At 45.9% G+C, this 26,981-nt stretch overlaps 9 protein-coding genes across 9 annotated transcripts; 3 read left to right on the top strand and 6 right to left on the bottom strand.

The window, feature by feature from the left end:
- Positions 1-345: 345 nt before the first annotated feature.
- On the bottom strand, positions 346-8,046 carry BJ212DRAFT_1304461 (P-loop containing nucleoside triphosphate hydrolase protein; the record flags this gene model as incomplete). The annotated part of the gene is made up of 14 exons (XM_041333615.1): positions 346-858; positions 882-1,765; positions 1,816-2,247; positions 2,351-2,507; positions 2,557-2,666; positions 2,722-3,076; positions 3,191-3,624; positions 3,678-4,396; positions 4,449-4,776; positions 4,826-5,394; positions 5,446-6,328; positions 6,380-7,204; positions 7,262-7,720; positions 8,040-8,046. 14 exons carry the CDS (start codon positions 8,044-8,046, stop codon positions 346-348), a joined length of 6,675 nt encoding a protein of 2,224 aa, XP_041186733.1.
- Positions 8,047-8,534: 488 nt separating this feature from the next.
- On the bottom strand, positions 8,535-8,684 carry BJ212DRAFT_1202065 (uncharacterized protein; the record flags this gene model as incomplete). The annotated part of the gene is made up of 1 exon (XM_041329088.1): positions 8,535-8,684. A coding segment is annotated over one exon (150 nt), but the record flags the coding sequence as incomplete, so codon positions are not given.
- A 1,146-nt stretch (positions 8,685-9,830) lies between these two features.
- On the bottom strand, positions 9,831-11,422 carry BJ212DRAFT_1486897 (uncharacterized protein; the record flags this gene model as incomplete). Its single annotated transcript, XM_041341186.1, has 7 exons — positions 9,831-9,954; positions 10,005-10,525; positions 10,576-10,686; positions 10,742-10,873; positions 10,924-11,007; positions 11,063-11,182; positions 11,237-11,422. 7 exons carry the CDS (start codon positions 11,420-11,422, stop codon positions 9,831-9,833), a joined length of 1,278 nt encoding a protein of 425 aa, XP_041186731.1.
- Positions 11,423-12,683: 1,261 nt separating this feature from the next.
- Positions 12,684-13,169, bottom strand: BJ212DRAFT_1486896 (uncharacterized protein; the record flags this gene model as incomplete). The annotated part of the gene is made up of 1 exon (XM_041341185.1): positions 12,684-13,169. One exon carries the CDS (start codon positions 13,167-13,169, stop codon positions 12,684-12,686), a length of 486 nt encoding a protein of 161 aa, XP_041186730.1.
- A 2,319-nt stretch (positions 13,170-15,488) lies between these two features.
- On the bottom strand, positions 15,489-16,489 carry BJ212DRAFT_1284808 (uncharacterized protein; the record flags this gene model as incomplete). Its single annotated transcript, XM_041331849.1, has 3 exons — positions 15,489-15,874; positions 15,924-16,227; positions 16,277-16,489. Coding segments are annotated over 3 exons (903 nt in total), but the record flags the coding sequence as incomplete, so codon positions are not given.
- A 1,925-nt stretch (positions 16,490-18,414) lies between these two features.
- BJ212DRAFT_1304457 (uncharacterized protein) lies at positions 18,415-19,737 on the top strand (the record flags this gene model as incomplete). Its single annotated transcript, XM_041333614.1, has 6 exons — positions 18,415-18,436; positions 18,747-18,934; positions 18,985-19,110; positions 19,295-19,522; positions 19,607-19,636; positions 19,696-19,737. The coding sequence occupies 6 exons, from the start codon at positions 18,415-18,417 to the stop codon at positions 19,735-19,737; spliced, it is 636 nt and encodes a 211-aa protein (XP_041186728.1).
- A 2,680-nt stretch (positions 19,738-22,417) lies between these two features.
- Positions 22,418-23,093, top strand: BJ212DRAFT_1486894 (uncharacterized protein; the record flags this gene model as incomplete). Its single annotated transcript, XM_041341184.1, has 3 exons — positions 22,418-22,702; positions 22,753-22,824; positions 22,875-23,093. 3 exons carry the CDS (start codon positions 22,418-22,420, stop codon positions 23,091-23,093), a joined length of 576 nt encoding a protein of 191 aa, XP_041186727.1.
- A 1,365-nt stretch (positions 23,094-24,458) lies between these two features.
- On the top strand, positions 24,459-25,792 carry BJ212DRAFT_1284806 (uncharacterized protein; the record flags this gene model as incomplete). The annotated part of the gene is made up of 3 exons (XM_041331848.1): positions 24,459-25,175; positions 25,200-25,397; positions 25,448-25,792. The coding sequence occupies 3 exons, from the start codon at positions 24,459-24,461 to the stop codon at positions 25,790-25,792; spliced, it is 1,260 nt and encodes a 419-aa protein (XP_041186726.1).
- A 51-nt stretch (positions 25,793-25,843) lies between these two features.
- On the bottom strand, positions 25,844-26,526 carry BJ212DRAFT_1486892 (uncharacterized protein; the record flags this gene model as incomplete). The annotated part of the gene is made up of 4 exons (XM_041341183.1): positions 25,844-26,146; positions 26,195-26,261; positions 26,310-26,435; positions 26,483-26,526. 4 exons carry the CDS (start codon positions 26,524-26,526, stop codon positions 25,844-25,846), a joined length of 540 nt encoding a protein of 179 aa, XP_041186725.1.
- Between the last annotated feature and the right edge of the window lie 455 nt (positions 26,527-26,981).

Raw genomic sequence — 26,981 nt, 5'->3', positions numbered from 1 at the left:
AGACCATCGTAAATATGAGCGCTGGCATCAAATGCCCAGGCAGTCCCCTCATTTCGCACAAGTCCCGTACTAATAAATCATGCTCTATATACGCACGAAGGATTATATGCCAGTTGCAACTTGAGCTTGAGCACTGAACAAAACATAAGATCATGTGACTTGAAAGCAAAATGTCACAACAGCAGAAATTGAGGCGATAACAAATAAAAAACATATCTAAGTAGGTTCATCTTCTGGACATACAATACTAGCTTCAGATATCAGATCGTGCATGTTGTGCACGTGCGATAGGCTGATTAAAACATCGTACCAGGACGAAAAATGGTGAAAGAATCACGTGCCAACCTAGATACCCAGCTGGTCATTCGAAATGAAATGGCTACCACCAGCACATCGATAACCTTGCGACTGCTTGATCCAGTTAAAGCCTGCAACACACACACCCATTTGCCGCAACTTTTGCTGTACTCGAACCTCCTCGTGCCTCCTCCTCTCCTCCTCTTGCTGCTTCTTCTTCAGCGCAGCCAAGGCTCTATCTCGAGTGGCTTTAGCCTCTAGCTCTTGGATGCGAGCGGCCTCTCGTTGGCGCATGAGCTGCTCGTTGGCGGCGTTATCATTCGCAATTTTCTGTGCGAGTTTCCGTGCAGCAGCTTCCGCAGCTCGCAGCTCGTTCAAAGCATTCTGCTTCGCAATATCATGCTTTCGCAACTCCTCAGCGGCATCCTTTTCGGCTGCTTCCGCAGCTGCTTTATCCGCCTGCAGCCTTGTCCAAGTGGCATCATCTACACTGGGGTCCCGTTGCGCCTGGTCGTTTGTCTGGGCAAGCAATAAACTTTGTTTGAGTAACCTCTTCCCTTTCTTATGCAGTGTACGACACTAACCTGAGATGAAACTGTGGTGTCTGGCGGAGGTGTCCCACCGAAGGGAGGTTTAGGTTGCTGCTGTGTTCGTTTACGAGATGACTTGGGAGCAGGGGGCTTTGGAGGAGCTGAGGTAGACACACTCTGAGAGGTTGAAGGAGGAGGAGCGATGTTTCTTGACATAGCCATCTGTGGGACACTGGGGGATGATGACACTGTCTTGCTTGGCAAGTTGACACGTTCTCGTTGCTCAGAGAGTTGACTTCTCATGATATTCAATGCGTCTTCTGATGTAACGACCAGTGAACTCCCTGGAGTTTTCCCAGCCGAGATGAACGCAGGGCGAGCTAACCGTTTCGCAATAGATTTTATGTCACGTGCATTGCCCCAGTTCTCGAGGCTCGCCATATCAGCGATGATGCTTAGCATCTCCTCGTATAGTGATGACGATGGATCAGACAGCCCTTGGACGACAACCTTTAACCCGCGCAGTTCCTTGTCAAGCAGCTCGAGGCATCGGGTTGATGACATATTAGGCAGAATGAACTCCTCGGAAAACCGACTGGAAAGCCCAGGGTTTGCACCCAAAAGCTGGTTCATCTCCTTCTCATATCCTGCCAGGATGATGACCATCTTACCCATGAACTTCTCGTTGGTCATCAGTCCTACGACTTCGTCAATGGCTTCCTGCGCAAAATGACCTTGGCTGAGTCGATATGCCTCGTCCACAAAGAGAACTTTGCCGATGGCCTTCTCAAAAAGTTTCTTCGTCTTTGGACCTGTTTGGCCAACGTACTCGCCAACGAGATCCGATGCAGAACACTCAACCAGTTCTATGGATGTGAGGAAGCCCATGTCATAATAGACTTGACCAAATTTCCTTGCGATGGTCGTCTTTCCGGTTCCTGAAGAGAAGGTATCAACGCATGAACAACTTCAGACATAGTTTGATTACCAGGTGGTCCCTTGAAGATGAAACTGGTAGGGATTTGCTTGCGCATTTCCAGTCCTGATGCTTTCATCCCTTGCGCCATGCTCTGGTAATCTCCCAGCTTCTGAATAACAGCTTCACATCCAACCATATCTTCGAACAACTGAGCCAAGTTTGCTGCAGCATGTTGATCACGGTCCCAATTAGGATTGAAGTCTTCCGGCTCGAAGATGATGTCCTGAGACAGATGGGAAGGTTGTGATGCCTGCCGCTTTAGATATCGATCTTTTGCAAAAGTCAGCATGTTTTCTACTTCCCCTCCATTCCCAAAGTTCGGGCGGTTCTTTCTTCGGCTCAAAAGACCAAGCGCTACTTGCTTAGCTTTCTCTGTTGCACTGAGGTCTTGATCATTTAGCTTGCGTTCAAAGATTTCCTGTAGTTGAGGCTCAGTGAAGTCTTCAAACATGAACATGTCCTCAATCGCAAAGCGCCGAGCAAACCCAGGATTAACATCCTAATTCACGTATCAGAGCCAGGTTCTGATCATGAAGTCGTGCACCTGCCTTAAACATGTCTTCCATTTGCTCCTTGTATCCCAATAACAAGACACAACGATCATCCCCTGGTACGTTCTGTATCTCCGCAACCATGGTGTCAATGACGCCGGTCTTATAGGGATCCTGGGTACCACCATTCTTACTATGCAGCATGTATGCCTAGCGAGACAATAAGGACCGCAAGGTGAGGGCGGACATATATACCCACCTCGTCAATGACCAAGACCTTCCCGACAGTACTCTCCAAGATCGCCTTAGTGTTCTGTTCGGATTGCCTGAGATGTTGCCCGACAAAATCTGAAGGGTTCTTCACCACAACTAAAGACGACAATCAGGTAATGATCCTCAAACATTCTTCAGCAGAACACCGAACCTTCCCCATTACTGAGAAGCCCTAGGTCCGCCAGTGCTTGACCATAGAGTTTGGCGACAGTGGTCTTGCCAGTGCCCGGGGAGCCCAGGAAAACCCGGTTAAGGGCCATATCGAGAGGCTGCTTTTCTGCCAACTTGCAATGATAGTTCGCCCGAATGAGGTTGAAGAGGTTGCTGACAGATTGCTTTACGGATCCAAGACCAGTGAGCTTTTGCAACTTTATCCATGAAGGGCACTGCGGAAGAATGGAATCTGGATTAGGGCCAATAAGATCTTCCTTAACGAGCAAGAAATTGTCTGGCGATGATCCGTTCTTGCACTCTTTGCCTACCCTTGCGGCCTGTCGCTGACGTATCTGTGCAAACATATTTTGCAGTGCACAGGCATTTCCAAACCCTTCATGGCCGTGACCACGACCAAGGCGTCAGACTGTGATTCGACTATAAAGACCCCGGATGCCCTCTTCAACCTTCATCTGGCCTCTAAACTGTTTCTCCACCAGATCAGCGAACATATCAAGGAGCTCTTCGTCGGTGTAGTCCTCGAAGGTGAATCTATGCGGGACACGACTTGGAAGACCTTGATTATGATTGAAGAATTTCTCCATTTGACGGCTGTACCCAGCAAGGATGAAAACTAGGCTTCCAACGCGGTTCTCCATCTCCGCTAGCAGGAAGTCAAGAACATTGGTACCTGACCCACCCTGTGCACTAACCAGCTGATAGGCCTCGTCGATGAATATGGCACCGCCGCCAACTTTCATAACGTCCTCGATAAGCTTCTTTGCGCCACCGACGCCATCATGTGCCAGACTTGCTCCCGTAGTTTCCTTAAAAGCGTTTCCTGGAAGTACTTGTATCGATTCAAGAAACTGGGCATATAGCCTTGCGACCGTTGTCTTTCCTGCAGAACAGTTTAAATTAGGGCGAAAATATTACCCAAAGAACGGCTCCTACCTGTCCCTGGGTTTCCCAAGAGTGCAAGATTCAGACACTCTTTGTTTGCCGGTATTCCCTGGCGTTTCATCAAGTCTAGCTTCTCTTTGGTTTGTAGAACTTGCGACTTCACTCCTTCCAGTCCAGTCATCACCATAATACTATCAATCGCGTCGTTTTGCTCGCCTAAGAGCTTCTTCTGTGACTCCCAGTCGTCGCGAGCGGCAGAGTTTTTTTGGCTACCGGAAGGTTGCGAAGGAGTAGACGAAGAACCGGAGGATTGCTGTGAGGGAGAAGTTGTTGGTTCGGATGGGTTTGCACTACCATCCTTTGAGGAACCTGCTATTTTCTGCGCACGAATTTTTGCCTCTTCAATCTCTCGTTCCTTCTGCTTAAGCATAGCCTCTCTCTGCTTCACGGTATTGGCATCTGCAATAACTTCGACCTCAGCTTTAAGTCTCGCATCCATTTCAGCCATTTTAGTGTTGAAGCTGGCTTGCTCAGCATCACGTTTTTGCTGGACTTCTGCGTCGCGTAGTAATTGCTTTTCAGTGCGCTCTGCATCCTTCTCGCATGGAGTGCATTTTGTGCGAGGCCCTTGATGACACTTCCATGAAATTTTGTGGACGCCTGCCCCACACTTGCCAAATAACACCTGTTGGCAAAGTACTTTGGAGTGATCAGAAAGTTGGTGGCACTTTGAAGGACAAGGGTGCACGTTGCAACCGAGCATTGCACCACTAAAGGAGCAAGATCAGCGAGATACACCGAACATTGTTAAAGGACACTCACCAAGGCTCTGAACAACCTCCATCTGGACATCGATCATCGAAATCATTAGCATCTCGCAGAATGGCCTTCCGCGTAGGATGGCGCTCGCATTTAATGGGGAACCCTTCATAGATGTGTGCTGCCTGTCTGAGATGATTGAAGAGACCACTCCACATGGTGGATTTGCTCTTGAACGTGGCCATATTGCCAATGAGAATAAGACCATCACAGGCCCGAGACAAGAGGACGTTCAAACATTCAGGGGACTTCATGAAGCCGATAGCACCATCAGGATTCGATCGTGTCAAGCTAGCAACCACAATATCACTTTCCTCACCCTGGTAATTGTCTACTCCAGTCAGTCAAACTTCAGGCATTCGTTGCGATAGAGTTCATACCTATGGTAGCAAGTCTTATCTTCCTTTTGGATGCCTTTGCAGCGTCAGGAGAGAGTAGTCCCGCACGAACCAAGTCATAAGAGTCGAGGTCGTTCAACACCGGGTCATTGTCTGCCTTGAGATATTCCCGAAGTTTGGAGAGCTGCCCAAGATAAGGCATCAGGATGACGATATTATCTGTCCCGTAACCTTGTTGAGCAAGGTACCGGACAATCTTCAGAACCATGCCAGCTTCATAAGAGTTTTGTTTTGAAGTTGTAGAACCAAGATCGCTGCGATCACTAATTCTGCCCTCGTTGTCCTCAGGGTGAGCATGGTTGACGAAAATGATATTATCTTGGATCCCACGAATATCGGCTCTGCCACGGGTGCTAGCGGCATCAGTGAGTTCGGGGTATGTGAGCTCATGAACAAGTGCGGAGATTTCAGGCCGCATACGATGTTGCTCGGTGAGAGTAGCGTGAGGGAATCCTTTTAGAACAAGGCGCTCGAAAAGCGACCTGTTTAAGTCATATCCTTGGTCACTCTTGACCTGGAGGGCATAGCTATTGACTTTTGGTCTCAATTGCCTAAATTTATAACTCAGAATAAGGCACTGAAGGTAGTGATTGCAAACATACTTGTGGTCTCCAATAAGGATCAGTTGATTTGTGTTTTCGCCAAGAGCAGTTAGTATATGGCTCTCCAAAATCTCTCCAGCCTCCTCCACAAGGACAACATCAGGAGCAGCAGTCCGGAGATCCTCAGTGAATTTCGCGGCACCTGTCGTTGTACATGCAATGATCCTTTTCGCCTTGAGCGTTGCGATCAACGACTCGCCAAACTTCCGGGTGAGATCTATTTGACAATTATTGTAGTCTCGGCCAACGGCGCCAATATCATCTACCATCTGCTTCTGGAGGTCATTTGTCCATTTCGTCAACAACTTCTTACGGGCAGACAAGGGAGTAGTCCAAATGCGACTCGATTCTTCCATATGCAGATGAGCCGCATATTTGAAGATACCTGCATCACGGCCTCTTTCCCATAGCACGATGAGATACGTTGGGTCAACCTCCCGACCTCTGCGGCCTACAGTGGCCATGCCGTCATCTGACTTGGGAACGCGAAAAGCTTCAAAATAAGACTCATCCTCGAACTCGATATGCATCAAGATATCCTCATAACGAATCCTATTTGCCATGAACTCTGCAACAGAGTTGTCAAGGCGACTGCATAGATATTTAAGTCTGGCCTTGAATTCGTCGATCATGGTCCAATCCGCCTTAGTCCGCGGGGGCTGGGACATTCTCTGGCCAGGACTGAAGAGGTTGAGATGCGCAAGCTGCGGTTTAGCTCTACCTCCGAGTCGAACCATATGGTCATCAGGAATGCTGATTTTGAGAAGATCATCTAAAAACTGGTCCAGGGCATGGTTGGTATAACAAACAACAAGAATTGTCTGATTGGTGAAGTCGTGTAGAGCTTTTGCTAAGAGGGCGCCCACAAATGACTTTCCGGTCCCTGATCCGTTTCATAAGCATCACCAGACATCTATAGTGTCAAAAAATATACCTGGAGGACCCTGTATCAAAGACACCCTCTGAGTCAGGCCAGAAAGAATCGACAAAGCTTGGGAGCGATCTAATTGTATAGGGTTGGGGGTCTGAAGCAAGTGTTGCAAGTTCCCAGAACGGTTGGCTTCAATAGCTGTGATAACGCCATCAGCCATCTGCGGGGGATTCTGCAGAGTAACACCACGCTTCCAGAACAGCAGTTCATCCGATACTGGGATGTGCTGCGTCTTCTGCAATGCCTTGAGCACCGGCTCAAAAGCAAAGAGAGCAGTGTCAATCTGGAGGAGCTTCGTGTCTTTGGCATTGCGGAGCCGGAGGATGGTTCTACTTGTACTCGCCCGCCCGTCTAGTTGAATAACGATGATAGGAGGGCTGCGGATCAAGAGATCCTCCACTCGGTTCACAGTGCCAAAGCCGACAACTTCGTTATCAGCCACCACACAGACAAGTGATTGGTGACGAAGGACCTTGGAGCCACTGTGATCATCTGTGAGGTATGCTTTCCTGTCCTTCAGGGGGATGTGCTTCAGAGATGGCAGGTCGTCAACACACTCCAATGTTATTCCCCACAGCATCTTCCGATCATCAGCACCATGGTAAACGCCTTTGAGTATAATACCATCTATAAGGTTAGCACGGTGGTGCTTGACGTTCTTTCCTTCTAACGCTTGAAGTTCTTCTCTCATCTCTGCTATCATGTCTTTGCAAAGCAGGCGAAATGTGTTGTCGAGATAATCTGCGGTATGAGTGCTTTCTCCAGATTCATCTTCTAACTCCGAGCTACGGCACAAGAATGGTAGCTGTTCGGATCTAATTTCGTCGGCTGTGGGAAGGATAGTGATTTCGCGGAAATTGACAAAATCATTGTCATGTCATCCACCTGGGCCATTGGCAGCCGAGGGAGGGGCTGAGGAGCCATACATCGAAAGGATGTGCTTAATCTTCTCTCCAATAAGCCGGACTTCCAAGTTTGCAGAACCTGTGAGTTGTGGGAGCACATTTGGCCTGCCAGCTAGTTCGAGATAGGGTGCTGTGTCATGGTTGGAGAGGTTCAACAGCCGGAGGAGGAGGCTAGCAAAGGCACGTTGAGCTTTTTCGAGTAGCTCTCCACGAGCAAAAGCATGACTAAACGCCGACCAGAAGAAATCTGGTTCGACTATCTGGACAAACAGGTGATCCAGCACATTGCTGCTGATGCTTGTGGCCTGGAGGAGATATACAAGAACGTCAGCACCAATACCATTCATGAACTCCGCCGACAAGTCCAGTCGCATCGCCTCTTGCACAATAGAGGGTCCTTTTGATTCTCCCACTATCTTACTTACACACACCGCAACATCTGGTTGGGAACATATGGAATCAAGAAACAAGTGACAGTTTCATGGCTCGATAGGGATCTTGCCCTTGAGAACATCATAGAACCGTTTGTTAAGCAAGGCCGCTCGTCAATCAGACATCTTCTGGGTGTTCTTCAGCGGCAACGGTGGTGGTATGGAGAAAAATACGTTCGAGATTGGGTGGTAATAGAAAGGCCTGGATAGTTTGAACTTTGAGGGTTTAAGGGTTAGACTTGAAGGGCATGTGTAATCAAAGAACAACAAACAGGATCTGCGCAAGCACCAGTTAGTATATACAGGCGGATCTTTATGATAACGTACCAGACATGTGAGGTGAGAGCGCTTAAGAAGGTCGCACATGGAGCCTGAGTCCGAACCCATCGCCCGAGAAGTACTAGTGGTAATACAGGGACCCTGGAGCTTCATTGATGTTTTATCGGTCATCCACGAGGGTACCACATAGGTATTTTTGTACTGGTTGACGCCTTGGCCGAGGATTGCAGTGTGCTCCGAGGCTCCAAGTCATTGCTCGACAAAGTTTTCAAGTTTGTAAGTTTTCAAAATGCCTGCTACTGCGCCACTACCATAGATGAACAATAATTATAAGTATTCATTTGAACCTCTAGGTCCTTATAGTCCAAGGCTGACCGATGGATGGTGTTTCGAAGTTTCACAGGGTTCAACTTCAAGCGCTCAGCGCTGATTATATTTTGGGATGTTCCCACTGGGGGCGTGTTTGTCCCGATTTATTCCCGTCTGCTGTTAACTGTAAATCTATCCAGACCTAGCGAAAGAATGCGAACGGTACCCTCTCAGAAGGAAGACGATGGATGGCATCACCAAAGTCCAGCGCCTCATCTCGGATTCTTGACAGATGTTGTGAAAGCTTCCGAACCATACATTGGTTTGTTCTGCAATGTATGAGTTAAAGTAAAATCCTCTGACGTCATCCAAGAGCTCCGGATAAGCTCACATGTCACAGTGCTCCTGGCAGTACAAGACACAACTTTTATGCCTCGTCTTGTAATAAAAAAACATTTACACACAAGCAATGTCCAAGCAAGATGCTTCACGATGGCCCATAGGTAATGCACTACTTTGGATGATATGGTGAGCGAGAAATGACATTTTGATTGCTGGTGGTAGCAGGAGCGATGTTCACAAACACTGTGTGAGGCTGCGGCAGGCAGATATTGTCCTTGAGTAAGTGTGTATGACAGATGAAGTGAGAAACGACATTTGCGCAAGCTCGTGGTGTATTCGTAAAGCGTCAAAGAGGGTGCCAGTGTCCGTTGGCTGGTCACATGGTGGGCACGACTCAGTTGTTAGTGGATTCAGAATACTAGGTGTTAGGAACAGGTGTGCGCCTTAGCCCTTACATGAGCTGGCTGCCAATGCCATTGCTCGCTGAGCAATGATTAAATCAGTGGATGGTGTAAGACATCAAGCAGACAAACCTTGGGCGCCTGGGTGCACTGGCCGGAAACTCCCGAAAGACAGACTGCACGCGGGTGAAAGTCAGGGATTTGGCCGACTCCAGGGCTATTCTGCATACACCACCAACCGCCCAAAACCTCCGGTAGACCCAAAAAAGTGTTAGGGTGTGATAAGCCTTACCACGGTATTGATTATATGGTTTTCACACTATATATTTCGGAGCAATTTAGTAATTGTCTGAGTCACCAAGTGGGCGCAAGATTAAGGAGACCTGCAAACGGTAACCTGAGCATATTATAGAGAGACCGAGGGTACATTGACGACCAGGGCTGTTATTCACATCAGGTTGTCATGTTCCTATAATATTTCGAACATACATCTCAGAAACATCTCATGCTATGGCTCGTATAGATATCAGGTTCAATATGTTCGGTGTAGGTTCAATTGACACCTCGCCCAGATATCACGCTTCGTATGTTTAGAGCACCTGCTCAGTATGTATGTGTCATATCATTATCACATACCAGTCATGTTGTTACTGTATAATCGAATAGCAAAAACACGAAATTAAGCCATACTAAATGAGTGATGCTATTAAATGAGTGATATGCATCAATGCACTGCCGGAAAGCGAGAACGAGTGGAAATGAAAATGAGTGGTTGAAAAATTCAACTTCACCATAAGAGCTGGTTCTGGATGGTAGTCTGCCACTGGGGGCTAGTGGTAGTGAGGAGCTTTGGAATGGTTCTCCTTCCAGGAAATTCAGTGAGGTCCAATTGAAAGTATTCCACAAGGATACTTTGTAACAATCAGCAACAATGAGGAGGGCAAATTAATGGGAAACATACTCGTGAAAAGCATGTTCATATGTCAGAGAACCACCCATCCCCTCTTGCTCACTGACCCAGGCCCTTGCTAGCTCACGAATGCCATCAAGGGAGTCATCTACAAACTTCCAGAACTTAGACAAAGAGTAAACAGCAGGGTGTCCTTTGCTTTCAGATCCTGAATTTTCCTCATCAACTGGCAGATCTCCTTTGCCTTGGTCCTCATCCTCTGCTCCTTTGCCCCCAATATTCTCGCCCTCATTCTCTTGCTGGCTGCCATTGTCAGTATTCTCCATGTCTTGCATCAGATGGTCTTCATCTAAGAAACTTTCAGAATCAGCAGGAGTATTGGGTTCAAGGTCTTGATCAACATTGCCATGTATCCTGCATTTGATAGTGTCCATGTCAATGCTGAGTTTCTCATTGATTTTGATGTGAAGGTCATCGTGAAGTGATGGAATGAGTGAGTTGGAAAAAAGAACTTTGAGGGGTACAGTCTTGTAGTCATCCATGCGGATAAGGAAAATGTGCAAGCAGCGCTGCTAGATCGCATGTCATGAACTGTCTGTTGTCAAATAGAGCAAGGATGTACCAAAAATGCGAACCTATTCCAGTGCATAGAATCAACCTCAATGCTGCAGTGATGAGTGAGAGACTTTGCGGTCTCCATGATACTCAATTGTTTGATGATTGACATTGTCAGCTGAGCATGTATATCTCATGATTAGTTTACATAGCAGTGGCAAAACTTGACGAACCTTGGCCTTTATGTTGCCATGGATGGATGAAAGCAGGTCACTGACCATTTTTGACAGTTGTGCTTTAAGTTCCACATCTTCAAGTATTGCCACAGGGATTTTGAACACATCGTGATGCTTCCTGACGAAGTCCTGTTGCAGTTTCAACATCTGACTAATACAGTGATTGACTTGAAGAATACCATAATGTGAGTGTGTGCATTGGTGACATATGCAGTGATGTTGGGTGACAGCATGCATGCAGTGAGATGACTCTGGATTCCAGACTGCATTTCATTTGATCAACTAATACTGCTGTACATTTGGACAGCCACAGCATACCTTGAAGTCCTTAGAATCTAGCAGCTCTTTCAACTGGGCGAGCTCTATCTTCCTGGCGTCTTCATTCCGCCTCAACAAGGTGGCCTTGATGTCAATAAGCATATAGTATATCCCTCCAGTCTGCAAGCAGGGCAGCCATGTCAGAAAGTTGTGTAGCACCAAAGGAAAACTTACATCAATAAACTCATGAAGTTCCTCCTCGGCAACACCTAAGTCTTTGGCAACCTTCATCGCATAAACTTTCAGTCTTTTCGTGCATACAGGCATAAGGACAGTTGGGTCACCATGATCAGGACTTGAATCAGTTCGTTGATGGCATACACCTGTGGTAATGTTTTCATCAAGTGATCCATCAGACATTGCAGATTGCAAATTGTCACAAGAACAGGATGCACCAACAGCAGATTGTGACTGAGAACTTGTACTACTGCTGGGTGGTCTAGATGTCTGGGAGAATCCTGCTGGTGAGTGCGCATGTCCTATACTCCCTGTTCCTAAACCATTTGCAGGAGGTCGAGATCCACTATGAACACTTTGAATGGAAGCTGAATGACTCCTGCCTCCTGGACCTCTGGCAGCATCTGGTGTTAACAGACCACTTGTTGAATGTGGCTGTGGAGTGCCTTGAGTGCATATGGGAAAGCATTGGAGTAACATCCTGAAAGCCAGGAAAAGGAAGGATGCAAGATGATGAGTCTGGCTCTGAGATCTGAGTGAGTGTTCTGCCTGAATGCCATAAAAAATCAAAGCTTATTAAGGACACGCTTAACATTTGTGTGTTTCACATGAGGCTCAAATCTCGATGGTGCAAAATTGCTCATACAATAAAATACAAAGTTAGAAGGGAGCATGTAAATTGAGGACTGTATGCTATATGTAAAGTATGGGTCTTATTCAAATATGTATTAGTCTGACTGTATGCTTAACTCCAATGCGAATTGTGATATGCAATGACACATAGTTGACACCCTGAAGATTGCAGTGGGTTTCTGGAATGACAGTAGCTTGATCCCAGCAAGATTTCTTAGGTGTCTCACTGGCAGCTGCAGTGGGTTTCTGGAATGACAATAGCTTGATCCCAGCAAGATTTCTTAGGTGTCTCACTGGCAGCTGCACTTTTACTGAAGTAGCGTTCTGGAAATAACAATAGCCTGAGTGACAGATGTCATGGATGAGTGGAGTGCTGTGTAGGATAAGGTGTGGGTGAGAAGGGAGAGATAGAGGACAGATGGGGGTAGTGATGCTGTGGTGGTTGAGGCCCAGGTCGACTATTAGGTCCTGCCAGTGGGAAGGTATTAGTCAATAGCATATGGTGGAAATGAGGCGCGGGTGGTGGATGCAAAAAGGCTTGATGGCCCGGATGCCAGGTAATTGAAGCTGATGGGAATGCATGAGCATGTAATTGGGGTGGAGCCAAGCGTGATTGAGGGGCAGGAAGGTGTGGTTGGAGGGGAAGGTGTGACATTTGTGGATGCATGTGTGATTGGCCTGGGTGCAGAACTTGAATCATGTATGGCTGAGGCAGTGGAAAGTGGTACAATTGAGGTGGTGAGGAAATGTATGATTGAGGCACAGGATTGTGTGAAAAATGAGGAGGAATATACGATGGCTGCGTAAAATATCATTGATCTGGAGCAGCAGTATCTGCTGTGTTTTGCTGTGGAGGTGATGCTGGTCTAGAGGGCCCCACAACAGCTTGACTGGTGTGTGACGGTACAGTCTTCTTTCTTCCTTGCATGCTGGAACTGCTGGCCTTTGCTTTCGGTTTGGCACCAGTCTTCATGGTGGTGAGAGCACAATCAAAGACTGCACGTGGTGCTGTGGCATCTTCAATGTGTTCACCCTCTCCTTGTTGAGGTATATTTCCGGATTTTTTGGCTGCTTGCTTCTCCCACATTTGCCACACTGCCAATGCTTGAACTTCAGCCACATTGGTCACTCTCAGTGGTGTCTTGCAAAGGGTATCGGGCATAATGAGATTGATGTAGTCATAGTTATGAACAGAGTATACATTAAGGAGGTAGTGTGGGGTCGGCTTGTGTTGAATGATGGGCCTTAAGTGAGATGTTATGGTCTGTTCTTGATATATGGGTTTGTTAAGAACCATGCTCAAAGGAGAGAGAGACTGACTCAGAGGGGCTTGGCCTCAGCTTGTACACTGTGCCCCTTACCTGAGTATGTGCCCTTCATTTCATATGAGGTCCGATGATGGTCCGACAAAGTCTGGAGGACTTCCAGAGGAGCACGGGAAACATCCGGAGGAGCGCAGGACAGTTCCAGAAGAACACAGGAAGTGCTCAGGAGAGTTCCCACTGCAAGGTAATACTTCTACAGGAAACAGGATGGAAGGATAGGAGGTCTGAAGGTCCGGAGGACAGGAGGGCAGGATGATGGAGGACAGAGGGCAGGATGTCTGAAGGACAGGAGGATAGGATGTCTGAGGGTTAGGAGGACAGAACATCTGAAGGTATGGAGGGTGGAACATCCAAAGGACAGGATGCCCAGAGGTACAAGGGACAGGAGGTCTGGAGGTCTGGAAGGAATAGGGGCTACATCAGATGAAGTCCGATGTAGAAACAAGCAGGGGTAGACTACCATAAGGTAGAGTCAGAGGGACAGGGATTGGACCTAAGTCTGGAAAGAGGGTAAGTGCCAGAAAGGCAGAGCTCCGGCCTAGGGAATCAATCCCTAGGCCTGATGAGTAGGACAGACTTAGGTGGACCAAAGTCCAAGAGAGGATTGGGCAAGTCTAAGTTGATATTCAAACTGAGGAACTACAGGAGTATCTACAGGGGTTATATACTGAACAATATCTGAGGGGATCAGTAAGCAAAGGAGCAAGGCTATGTATGAGCATGTGGAAACACATTAGTAAGTAAGTCGGAACATAAGTAAATGAACTTGGAGATGAGGACTTGTACAAGGATCAATAAGCAAGATGGAACAAGAGGTAACCGAAAGCTGGAAGGCAGAGAATGCCTAAATGGGGATAGGCGCAGGATATTGGACAGAGGGTGGAAATAGGTCCGGAGTTAATATCTGGAGGTCCGGAGATCTGGGGATCTGGAAGACAAGGTGGATACAGGACCGGAATATGAGAAGGTAGATATAGTCTGGAATCTGAGATGAGGTGAAGTCTGGATGTCTTGCTGGATGGAGTGCGCATAGGGTGGACAGGATAGGGTTGTACGGATCAGGCTAGCAGCGAGGATCCGGAGGTCCGGAGCTCAGGGGTAAATCAGGAGCATAGTCGATCCTGCTGAGGTATGGAGCACAGTGGAAGGGGATCTGGGAATGAGCTGGATATGAAGTGGGGTCCGGATGTAGGCTCGGAAGGCGTGGGAATATGATGGAACATGGGTCCAGATTGTGGGATATGACAGGGTTGCTGAGCGGTGTTGGTGCAATGTGAATTGATGCAGTTATGTTGGACATTGACAGAACACACAATATCCTGCAAGACAACACTCATAAGATGCATCACCGACTTGTGAAAGACAATGACAACTTATGGTGGCAGACAAAACTACTTCATCATCAGTAAGATCTAGACATGGAAGATGAAGAGATGGGTGCAATGTCTCTGTGAAGGAAAAGCGCTGGAGAGTGATGTGTTCTACTGTTCGGTGGTCATTGGATGATACAAGTATTTCCCAAATACGTCCAATGTACATCTGAAAACATCTTGTCAATTATTTGCCTTGAAAGTTCAAACAAACAACCCACCTTTCCATCTGCTGACGGTCGAACAATAACTTCACTGTTGAGGTATGTGTTTTCTCCTGTGCTGGTCACAATACATTTGCCCCGGTAGTAATCAATGTTTGGATCGCATAGGATGGTTCTGGGAATATTCGCGCAATGTGTATCCTTCCAAGGAACTGTGTCCTTCCAGACTGTCTTTCCAGACTTTCTGGTTACTGTTTTGACTTTTCCTGACCCTATACACAAATGAGTCATTGAATAATGAAATGTATGGTGTTATTCACCAGGTATTGGAGTGCTGCGACTGAAGTTTGATAACCCGAGCAACCATGCTTGTTCAGGGTGCTCATCAAGATAACTTAAGACCTGGACTCCTGTGTGAACCCATTTCTTGATCTTGCCATCATACCAGTAACCACCAGTAGCAACATGCTTGATGATGTCCTGGTGAGCAAATACTTTGCAGGTGTCTCTGCTTGGTGCTTGATGATTGCTATATATGCAAGACAAGCGGAAAACATGGTTAAAAGATTTGTATTGCTCCGTCGAGAAGATAATTGCTGGTCCAAAACGTCAAATATAGGCTAGGAGATGAATGAGAAAATGGAATTTGGGTTTGCTAATCAGGATACTTGGCGCACACTGCGCCGTCACATTCAGAAAATCTTGGATCGTTCATGTTAACTTTGCCTATTGAAAGATGATTAGAAAGAGCAGGCATTCAAATGTACGTGATATAAGAACTTACAAGGTAAACCTCGGTGTTTGCTATTTTTGTGTGCCAGACAAGGACAACGAGTTCACCCATGACTGTCCAACCATTGAGGACTGTTGGTGGGACAAGGTCGTAGATGAGGAATGGCATTACTTGTGCCAAGCTCTTGAAATGCTTTCCAATCAAGCTGCCTTTGTAGTGGCAGATATAGTTGGTGTTGAGGCAAGGAGCATTTAGCCCATCCTTGTTAATGGTCTCGAGGCGGGTCTGAAAGAGATGCAAGAGCTTTGATTTCTCGAGGAGGAATACTGTTTGCCCCCAGAAGTATTTTACGACACCCAGCAGTATTGTATGGAGGATTTTGGTCGGTGTATCCATATGGACATTGAACGCTGATTTGAACATGAGCGTAACATCTACATCATCCTCAAAAACACTCACCATGCATGCCTAGCAGGGGATTGATCGCATCATTGAGCTTTCCACCTTGCAAGAGCTGCTCGAACTCTTTCTTGAGTGTGATGCTGACCTCATTTTCAGGTATTGCTGGAGAACCCACTGTATGTTTCCTGAGTTTCTTGCCAAGTTCCAGCAGTGTGTTAAGGATGGAGGCTGAAGCTGTATCACGAATACCAGTTGATGACATGGAGTTCTTCACCTTCTCTGAGGCACCCGATAGCATTGTGGTCTCGAATTGCTGTTGAACTGTGTTCGCAGTACCCTCTGGCATTCGGATATTGCCTGACTGCAAACACAGAATCAGTAGTTAGAAAACATGAAACAGACTTTCAAACATTGAAGATACTGCTATATCCAGCCTCAGACTCCTTATATTCCTTCGTGCTGCCAACATCACACATCCTGCAATAATAGTTGCAGTTCAGCCCAGCATGACTGCATTCTTCAGCTTGCATGGGATTGTCCCCAGCGACAAACAATCCGTAAGGGATGAGCATGACCTCCTCACTGTCCTTGCAGTCCCATGCAATGATGCCAGATTCAGCTGCAACACTGAAAATCACGACCACTGACTGAGAATATGAGCTAGACAACAAAAAACATGCATGTACCAGATAGACTCTTTCATGGCTCACATGAGCTCCATTGGTGCAGCATGAGGTGAGGATGTGACGAATCACACAAAAAACTCTTTCTCAAGCATCTCGCGCGGCAAGTTGGCATTTGACATGTAAATGGCATGATGTTTGTTCCATTGCTTCGACATGTTGCCTGACACATCATCCATAAAAATAATTAGCGGGACGGCATAGACCATTCGACCATTGGACTTCTCACACAATGGATTGGGCATAAGCGATGCAAACTTAACTGAAGAAGCTGTTATGTGGTTAAGTCCCGCAATCACTAGTGCACTTGATATAGAACATACCTATGAGACCACAATCGAGCTCACCATGCATTGCAGCGATATCTTTGAATGATCGCACAAAGGCCGAAGTGGGTATAATCTCTTGTTCATCATTGATGATGAATCCAGCCTAATTCGCATGTCAGCGATCAGCACAAAATCATAAATCTAGTATCAAATAACATACATCAGTCCATTGAGCAGCTTGACCAAGAGCATACTGAATTTTCATGTTTGGTTGAGCTCCAGGTTCAACTTCATCAGTGGGAGGACATGAACCAAGAAAGAAGCACTCTGGGATAAAGTATGCCTTGGATGATTCTTGCAGCAGCTTGTTGATAAAATATATCATGCCATCAACCTGAACTGTGGGTGGTGATGGGAGATCAAGCAGCATCTTCATGCCATTAAACACCTGTGACATTCCTTCGCCTCCATCCTCTGGGTAATCTTGCATCGTGAATCGAGTGAGTGGGTTCACATAGTCCTGAAATATCATGTCAGTATCATACACACCTATGTAACATATTAGACAAACCCTAGCAATTGATTCTGTGATGTTGTTGATATAAAATGTGTCCCCCAAGTGAGCTGAGACCTTCTCAGTTGGATCACCAACAAGATGGTCAACATGTTTCTGGACCTTCTTGACTGCACTGAATGAGGGAACATCTTGAGCGCCAAGGTCTCTAGCCCAATTGAGGACTGCCTTTTTCTGCCCATCAGAAAATGGGTGGCGGGGGGAGCTGAAAAGAAGTGATGTGATGAAGTTCTCGACATAGCTGTGAGCATTGAGTTTGCAACTCATATGAAAAAAACTCACTGCTTTGGATGTCCATGGGTATGTTGGACTATCTTGAGAGGTGATAACATTGGTGCCCATCATATTGTAAACACCATCATCTGTACACTTCATTAAGTGCATTGTCATGGAGCACAACTCAAATTTTACACTCACCAGGAAGTTCAATCCTGAAATCAGGCACGCTATCATTGAGGAGCTCACACTCTCCCTTAACAGGGGCAAGAGGCATTGAGAAAGGAATTTCCCTGCAGGCAAGACTTGCTTGGAGCTTAGCAAATAGGTCCAGATGTGCTTCTTCAAACTCATATTGCTGGTCACCTGCAATGTGGTTCAAAAGCTTGGATAGTGGGACCTCCATGTCCACATCAGGCATGTCTGCATCTATGTACAGGTTTTTGGAGTCATGGTGAGATGCTGTGGGGTTGGTGTTTGTTGAGGTAAAGATGGGGTTCCCAGCTTTCTTCCATCGCAAATTCCCCTCAAGACCAAGCGGTATGGAAGCAGTGGCCTGTTGACTCTTGACAGATCTTTGAGAGAAACATTGATGCATGTTCTGGGAGATATGCTTTTTGATGTGTTGGATGGCCATTGTGTGCAAGACACCTGCTCTGCGAGGGCATACCATGCAAACGGCATTTTTGCTTCTATCATCGCAATATTTTATAACTGTAAATAAAGAGCGGTGAGATATAAACAACCATGTGAATAACAGACTAATGAAAACATACTATCACCATCAACAAATTTATGGTTCATGAATGGACGAGGTGGGTGGGGCAAGTAAGTTTGGCAAGTAGCTGGAGGGTTGATTGAGGCTTGTGTAGTGGCACATAGTATCGAGCACCATACACAACGATGATACCGTGAGCACCTCTAGTAGGAGGATGTTATGGTGCAGAACCACTCCTGGTCTTTGATTTGCACATTAGATCTACTTCAATACTCAAAATGATGGGACTCACAGATGGGACTCAATGATAGCTTGCACAAGTCTTGGAGATGATTATCACAGTGCTGTCAGTGTCAGTGATTGACTTGAAGTTATTGAGTGACATAGTCATGTGCCTTGCGATATGACTTTGAACGACAGGTCCAAAGTCCCACACACTTCCTCAGACTTCAGATTTCAACATTCCATGGATCCTGGAATACTCACCAACATTTCCATCATCTATCCAGATGTACAACATGAAGAGACTGGATGTTTATCTCTGCAACCACTACTTCTCAGTCTGCTTTTCGGGTATACTACCAGGGGAATTTCTACAAGAAAACATTGTGAGTCGGCATTGTTCTGTTCAAAACAAACTTAAAATCATCTGTTGCAGCCTGTTCAAATATCAGTATCTATTGCTGAGGAGTATGGGATGTTTACTACTCCAGTTGTAAACACTGTATCAATGGATATGAGGGATCCTGATAGCTGGCAGACAAATTCGCTTCCCTCAAGTGATGTGAGTGCACGTTCTGTTGCAAACATACTAAATCACTAGTACTTACATTGTGGCACAGCTGTTTTTCTTTCAAGAAGTAGCTGATCACGGTGCTGCTCCTCCCCCAGATGATAGCATTCCATTTCTCCCACTTCCGTCAACATTTGACCACCACAATTGAGGAAATTGGTCAACATTGTCAAAGGAGATTGAGTCATGGCTGGTGACCAAAGTGGATTCAGAGTCACCACTGTGGGCTTGGGGATGCGATGCATTTTGGCTAGCATTTATTGGGGGATATCCATGCTTTCTGAGAGGCAGATGGCCCATGTGGGATTCTCGAGTTCCATTGCAGGGTACATTCATTGAAGCATGGTTAGACCAGTTGAGTGGTGCTGAGGGGAATTGGATTGGAGTGCAAAGTGCCCCTGAAGTATGTGATCATGTTTGGGCTGAGTTCTGCATGCATGCAGCCCTCTTCTATCCCAGTCCCCTCATTTCTTCTGACTGCCTTCAGGATGATCAAGCTTCCGCTTCATATGTTTCAGTATGTTAGAATGCCTATATCACATAACTTGTCATTTTCATTAGCATCTATGGTTGTAGGACATGTGCCAATTCTATGTGCTTGGATTGTTGCCACCTTGAACCGCTGGAAGGCCTGCAGTAATATTCAGATCATTGATAGTTGAGAGTTGATGGTAAATCGTCCAGATCAGTGATGGTCAACATGTATAGACCATAGGAACAAACATAGGCCACTCAACATTAGTTATATATACATACAACCTCTCTCAGATGTCTCAGCTTCTGATCTTTACCACAGGTCTCTGTCTGATATACCCAAAATATCCTTCATGTGGCCTCACATCGAACCTTGATGCAGGCCCAAACAACCTATTTCCCATCTTTACCAGATATTGGGTCAAATACACTGACAGAGCCTCTATTTGGTAGCTTTACTCTACAAATATGCTATTTATCTACCAAAACCTTATTATAGCCAAGATTCAGGTTGTGGTAAGGTCGCTTAAATGGTTTTCACACTATGTCTGTTTGGCCCAAAGAGGCAGTTGGTGGTGTAGACTCTGGGGCCAAATCTGGGGCCAGTCTGGGGCTTTGGCAGCTAGATTCGAGCAGAGCTCCAAGCAGTTCAAACATCACTATCGTTATCGCACTGCCCACTACCACAAATGCATCGCACTGCCCACCACCATGAATGCATCCCGTCTACCTCCCTGCCACCTGTTCTTACCTGGCCACCACCCTCCTTTCCTACCTGTGCAACTGCCTGCCTGCCCTGTTCCCTGTCAGTGTACAGCTGTCATTATGCCGCTGGACCAAGCAGAGCAGCTGGGCCGATACTCTGGTGCTATTTGACCACAACTTGCTTGTCACTCAGCAAGACATGGACTTGGATACATAAAACTTTGTTATAATATTGGTAGATACATCTAATACACATGTAGCAATAGTTGGAATCAAAATGTGCCCCTATTGCATGCTGCATCATTTGAACAATGGTTAGGCAGGTATGAGGGTGGGTGGGATGTATCATGCATCATAGTGGGAGGGTGCGAGATGGCGGGAGGGCATGAGAAAGCAAGGTCAGGTGTAATCTGAGGGGATACATCAGCAAACAGAGGTGGGTGTGCATCAACATGGAGTGAGCTGATACATCAGCATGAAAAGCAAAGGGTATACCTGCATCAATGATGCCACCACTACAGTTGTTGTCATTGAGTAATGTTTAAACCCCGCCCAAAGCCAGCTGCCAAAACCCCAGACTGACCCCAGACTTTGGCCCTGGAGTCTATGTAGAATAGCCCTGGAGTCAGCCATTTCCTGGATGTTCTTGCATGTGGAGTCTGGACTCTGCAGATCATCCAATTCCTGGATGGAGTCCTCCGACTTTTTGACTTTGTGTTCCAAAAGTTTGCCCCTTTATCTTACTACTTATCCTGGATGGCCCTTCAATACAACACCTGTATTCAAGTCCCACAGATGAAGTGCCCCATCATTTGAGCTGGTGATCATCCATCATTTATCAGGAAAACTGCAATGGCCTTTACACATCCTTCATGACCTTGGAACTCTTGCAGGATTGGGATGAGCCTCGACATTTTACTGGAGGTTTATGGTGTTGGGTGTGGTTGAGCTGGACTTTGGAGGGATTGTGGGTGACTTTCTGAGCTCTAGAGGTGTGTGAATTGTGTGGTTTAATATCTTGTCTTCAAATATATTCTATTGCATCCAATCAAGCAGTGGGTGCTTCCCAGCACTCGAATCTGACTATCTGTCCTGCATGAGTGCATATCATTGTTTTGTGTGTAGAGTAGCTACTCCAGCACTCACCATGTCACTTGCTGCACTATCACCCCCTCATCCCATCAGCTTCCAAGATATCAGACACAGCTGAAGTTCTCTCTTTTGGCGTCTCAAACTCGTCACCAATTCTGTGACGAAGGAGTGCTTTGCTTCCAGCATTCTGCTTGTGATTCATATCTACATTGAGCTTTGCCCACTCCCTGCACAATTGGTTCCAGTTCTCTCATTTGCCAATCCCCTCCCAAGTCCATCATCATTGGAATTCTGAACTACAGTGCTATGCAAGTACCAGTGCAACATGGTCGCTAATCTCAGTGATCCTCACCATATATCCTACCCCGACATCTAGTTCTGTTTCTGAGCTCATGTCCATGAAGCTCAATGTCCTGGCGGAATTAATTGCCAAGATTGGAAGCATTACCGGCATTGTTTTCTTCTCTCTGATGAGAACCTCCTGGTGCGCATCTTGGGCTCCTGTGAGATGATGGCCAACTCCTTTGCATTGTGCTGGTCTGGCAACTGTTCCCTGGACCCTCAGCCTGGGGATTCATCAGGGGACTCACTCGACTGTAGTAGTAGATGTATTATAGTTTGTACTATTGATCTATTCCCTTCAAAAACTTTTAAAAAATGATGTTCAATTCAAAACTTGAATGTGGTGACAGTGACTAATGACGTGTCACAAGGCAGACAGGGTGTAAGCAAAACTGAGACTCCTAGTCTAGGGTTCAGACCCAGTGAAAATAAGCAAAATAGAGGTGGATATAAATCAAATGAGATAGATACAATAAATATAAAATGAAGAATGTTGATGTATGTCAATACAAACAATCCTACATTCTGAAGATAACATTTGGTTTTTCATTTCTGCACTCTGCCACACTCACATTCCTGCATACTGGTCTGGGTATTTTTCACAGTCCTGCATTTCCTCTGAGTCAACCTACATGCTTTTACTAAGTTGCTCACTTCAGGTAATTTACAATATCACGATCATACTATGCAGGAAGAGTACCTCTGTGATTGTCTCATGAAATGTGCAGGTGTTCACCAGCATGTATCTCGAGCAACCTACTATTGTCACACCAAATATCGCACTCCCAAGGCCACCATCTTCAATAAAACTCTCACCACATTGATCCAGGCCAATTCTGCCAATTCTAGCAGTGTCCAGCTCAATGACTCGGATGTGGATATCCAGCCTGCACACCACCATACTCTCAAGTGTAAATGCATTGACAGTGGCACCCATGCACTGTCCAATGATAAACAGATCATTCCAGCAGTAAGTTGCATGTATCATTCAATATCTGCTGATTTATTGTCACTCGTCAGGGTGATGCACTCGAGGAACACAATGATGTGCCTCAGGTCTGTCCAGATGTGTTTGAACAGATCATTCCAGCAGTAAGTTGCATGTATCATTTAAAATCTGCTGATTTATTGTCACTCGTCAGGGTGATGCACTCGAGGAACACAATGATGTGCCTCAGGTCCATCTGGATGCATTCAAACATTATGATAATGCCTTTCCTGGCCCAGATGACTTGGATGTGCATGCAGGGCAAGATGACTCAGATGGGTATGCAGGACAGGATGACAGAGATGAGAATGTGCCACCCCATGAGCCTGAGGAGGAAGAAATTCAAGGAGGCACTAATGATGCAGACCCTTGAACAGACCATACCGTTGGATTGAATGATGCAGACCTAGCAGAACTCTCTCGACTCTCTCGACTCGATGATATCAAAGATGCAATGATCTTTATTCAGGCTCTTCATAGTGCAACATTAGACAATGGAGTTATCAATATTGAGCTAGATGCTCTTGAATGCCTTCACAACCCACCTCAAGAGATTCTGAGTATCGATGATCCCAACATACTACTCTTGCTAAAGCTATTCCTCACCGATACCACTGAAGCTGCATACAATTCAATATGTAGTGCTATCATGGAGCGCTTTCCTGATTCCAAAGTGTTATCACACTATCAAATCTGTCATCAAGTCGCTCTACTCAGTGGGATTCAGCCTATTGTGCATGACATGTGTATAGACTCGTGCATAGCATTTTGTGGGCCCTGGCAACACCATGATAAGTGTCCAAAGTGCGGGCAAGATCATTATGACCAGAACATCTTATGAAAGAGTCAAGGGAGAAAAAAGGTACCTGTTTGGGTCTTCGAGACTATCCCCATTGCAGACCAGATTCAAGCACTTTGGAGAGACCCCAGCAGTGCACAAAAGATGCAATACTGGGATGATGCAACCAATGCTCTTCTTGAGAAGCTCAGGGCAAATGGTGGTGTTGTTGATGCTTATGAAGATTTCTTTCATGGCACAGACTATCTTGACGCTGTCAGATCAGGAAAGATCAAAGATGGTGATCCTATACTTATGCTTTCAATTGATGGCACTCAGCTGTATGAGAGTAAGCAATCGGACTGTTGGATATATATTTGGGTAGTATTTGACCACCACCCACAGGAATGCTACAAGAAGAAGTACGTTCTACCTGGAGGATTCATTCCTGGTCCCAACAAGCCAAAGAACATGGACTCGTTCTTGTTTCCTGGCCTATATCACCTCGCAGCTGTTCAGCATGAAGGTCTTACCATCTGGGATGCATCACAAAATCATGTATTCAAATCAACTCCCTTCCTCGCTCTCACAACTGCAGATGGCCCAGGCATGGTTTATTTCAATGGACTCATAGGTTCGCATGGAGGCAATGGCTGTCGACTTTACTGTGGTACAAGAGGGTGCCATAAACCAGGTGCTGGCAGACACTATTATCCAGCACTCCTCAAGCCTATCAACTATGATCACACTGGTTCTAACCATCCTGATATTGATGTTGAGAGCCTTCCTGCTGCATCTTCGGGGAACTATCTTGACAACCTCAAGTACCTGATGGAATCACGCACTCAGACTCAGTATGAGCAGTGCTGCCTTGAGACAGGCATATCAAAACCTACTATTTTTCTCGGCTTACAACCTAACAGCATCCTTGGCATTCCTAACTGCTTCAGATCTGATATCATGCACCTCGCTGCAATCAACATTGCTGATGAACTTATTCCCATCTGGTGTGGCTCATTTCAGTGTGAACCTACCAATGACAAGGAGACGTGGGACTGGGCCATTCTCAAGGGTCGGGTATGGCAGGACCATGGAAAAGCTGTAGCAGATGCAACTCCTTACCTTCCCAGATCATTCGATCGTCCCCCTCGCAACCCTGCACAGAAAATCAACAGTGGATACAAGGCTTGGGAGTTCTTACTCTATCTCTTTGGCCTTGGACCTGCAATCCTCTATGGTGTTCTCCCCAATATCTACTGGACGAACTTTTGCAAGCTTGTTCATGGAATTCAAATCATGCAGCAACACAAAATTCTTGCAGCTGACTTGTGTGAAGCTCATGAGATGCTCATGCAGTTTGAGAAGGAGTTCAAACTCCTATACTATCAGTGTTGTGTTGACTGCCTCCATTTCATGCAACCATGGGCACATTCACTTGGACATCTCACACCTGAGACCATCACAAAGGGTCCTCCGATCTGCTCCTTGCAGTGGACTATGGAGTGGACAATTGGTAACCTTGGTTGTGAAATTCATTCACATTCTCAGCCATATGCTAACTTGTCTGAACGTGGTGTTCAACGTTGTCAAGTCAATGCACTGAAAGTCATGATTCCAACTCTCAACCCACCAACAGACACACTCCCACACTGTTCAGTTGACCTGGGTTGTGGATATGTGCTCCTCACCAAATGAGAACAGACCCCTCATTGTTTGCTTGCTTGTGAAGCAACAGCCCTTATTTCCTATCTCACTGCTCATGGGGTTGATATTACTGCTGATCAATGCCCCTGCATCATTCAATGGGCACGTCTACAAATTCCAAATGGACAAGTTGCACAATCGAGTTGGAAGGAAAATGCTATGACACGCATGCCACGCATGGCCCAAAGTGTAAAGGTGAGTAACAGTGTTTTTACTTATCAGAACTCCAGCTAAAAATCTACCAGCTTCATATCAATGACCAGATACAATTTGGCAAGGTTCAGTTTTATTTTCAGATGACTTTCAATGAAACCATCAAGACTCTCACTCTCATATCCCTTTATTCCATGCCTGACTATGAACTTCTACAGGAGTCTTACAATACTTTATACTCATGCACACATCAAGGCAATGAAGCACTCATGGTTGTCAAGGTTTTTGCGATTCAAGCTGTCATCACAATGGTCCCCCATAAACTCCCCAATAACCCAGAACTTTGTTTCTTCCTTGTCGAAAAACCTGGTCTTGATGTTGCTCAATTTGCAGGTCATATTGATGAAGACAAGGATGGAGGTGATGATGAGGTATAAATTTACATTTCAGAATCTACTATACATGTCCATGATATCAAGAATTGAGTTCTACTTGATCTCACAAAGCTCTTGCTTCATTTGATGAACAACTTGAAAGCCATCATCTGTCCCAGCACGATCATACCATAAAGCATCCTCCTCTGGTGTCACATACTTCCAGTAGTTGGACATTGGAGAAGGTGGGCTTGGTGTTGCAAAAAAGTCAGTCCAGTCCTTCTTGGGCTTTGGAGTTGTTACAACAGGAGGAAGAGCAGTGCACACTTTGGGTTTGCTCTCCAGCTCTGTCACACTCTTGGGATCAGGGATAGTAGCCAAGACTGGGACCATTTTGACAGAGGCAAGTGGAGTGAGCTGAGGGTTGCTTCATGGTGCTTCATGTTTGCTCTCAGGCTCTGTCACACTCTCAGGATCAGGGATAGTAGCCAAGATCAGGACTGCTTCAACTATTTCGACAGAGACAAGAGGCCTTGATTATATGAGTTTCTAATATCTGACTTGCAGAGAGACAACATACATCAAAAGTTGTGCTCTCAACAGAGACACTCGCTCTGGATTCCAGAATGCACTGGCAGGATCCAGGAGAAGATCATCAGACGGAGTCATATGAGGTATGTCAGATTGGCCATCTGATACACAAATGCTGACAATGATGTTAGATTTATTATTCTACAACAGACAGAAACATACCTTGTGTCCACATCATAACCATCGAGGTCAGGTTCCGAGGACATGTTAAAAAAGTCCTGTACATATTGTGGCAGTAGTTTCATGATAGGGAGTACTACTAGTACTAGCAATATGATGATGGACTTAGCATAACACAATGATACATCAATCAGAGTTTGAAAGACTTGGATGCAATGAGTTTGAGTTCTCGATACAATGACCATCGACAACACCTTTCCTCCTGCCATCATCACGTCACATCAATAATCCTCACCTACACTATGAATAAAAATATACACAACTCTAACCAACCATTTGATTTCTCTAGGGATTTCTTGGGACATCTTGAAGATACCCCTTATTATGGACACCTTGGCACCCCACCAGTTGATGGGTATGAATCATCCCCATTGGACTCAGTAAGCCTTGCAAGTGGTGCATCTTTGCACAGCTCCCTTTTCTCTAGAAATAGCAGTCACTTGTCCCTGGACTCCAACAATAGTAGTGCATATATGCATCT

The sequence above is a fragment of the Suillus subaureus genome, assembly GCF_016647635.1.
Source record: "Suillus subaureus strain MN1 chromosome Unknown BJ212scaffold_63, whole genome shotgun sequence".
Classification (NCBI taxonomy): Eukaryota; Fungi; Basidiomycota; class Agaricomycetes; order Boletales; family Suillaceae; genus Suillus; species Suillus subaureus.
Note: the sequence above shows the minus strand (reverse complement) of the source record. Positions and strands in the feature narration are given on the sequence as shown.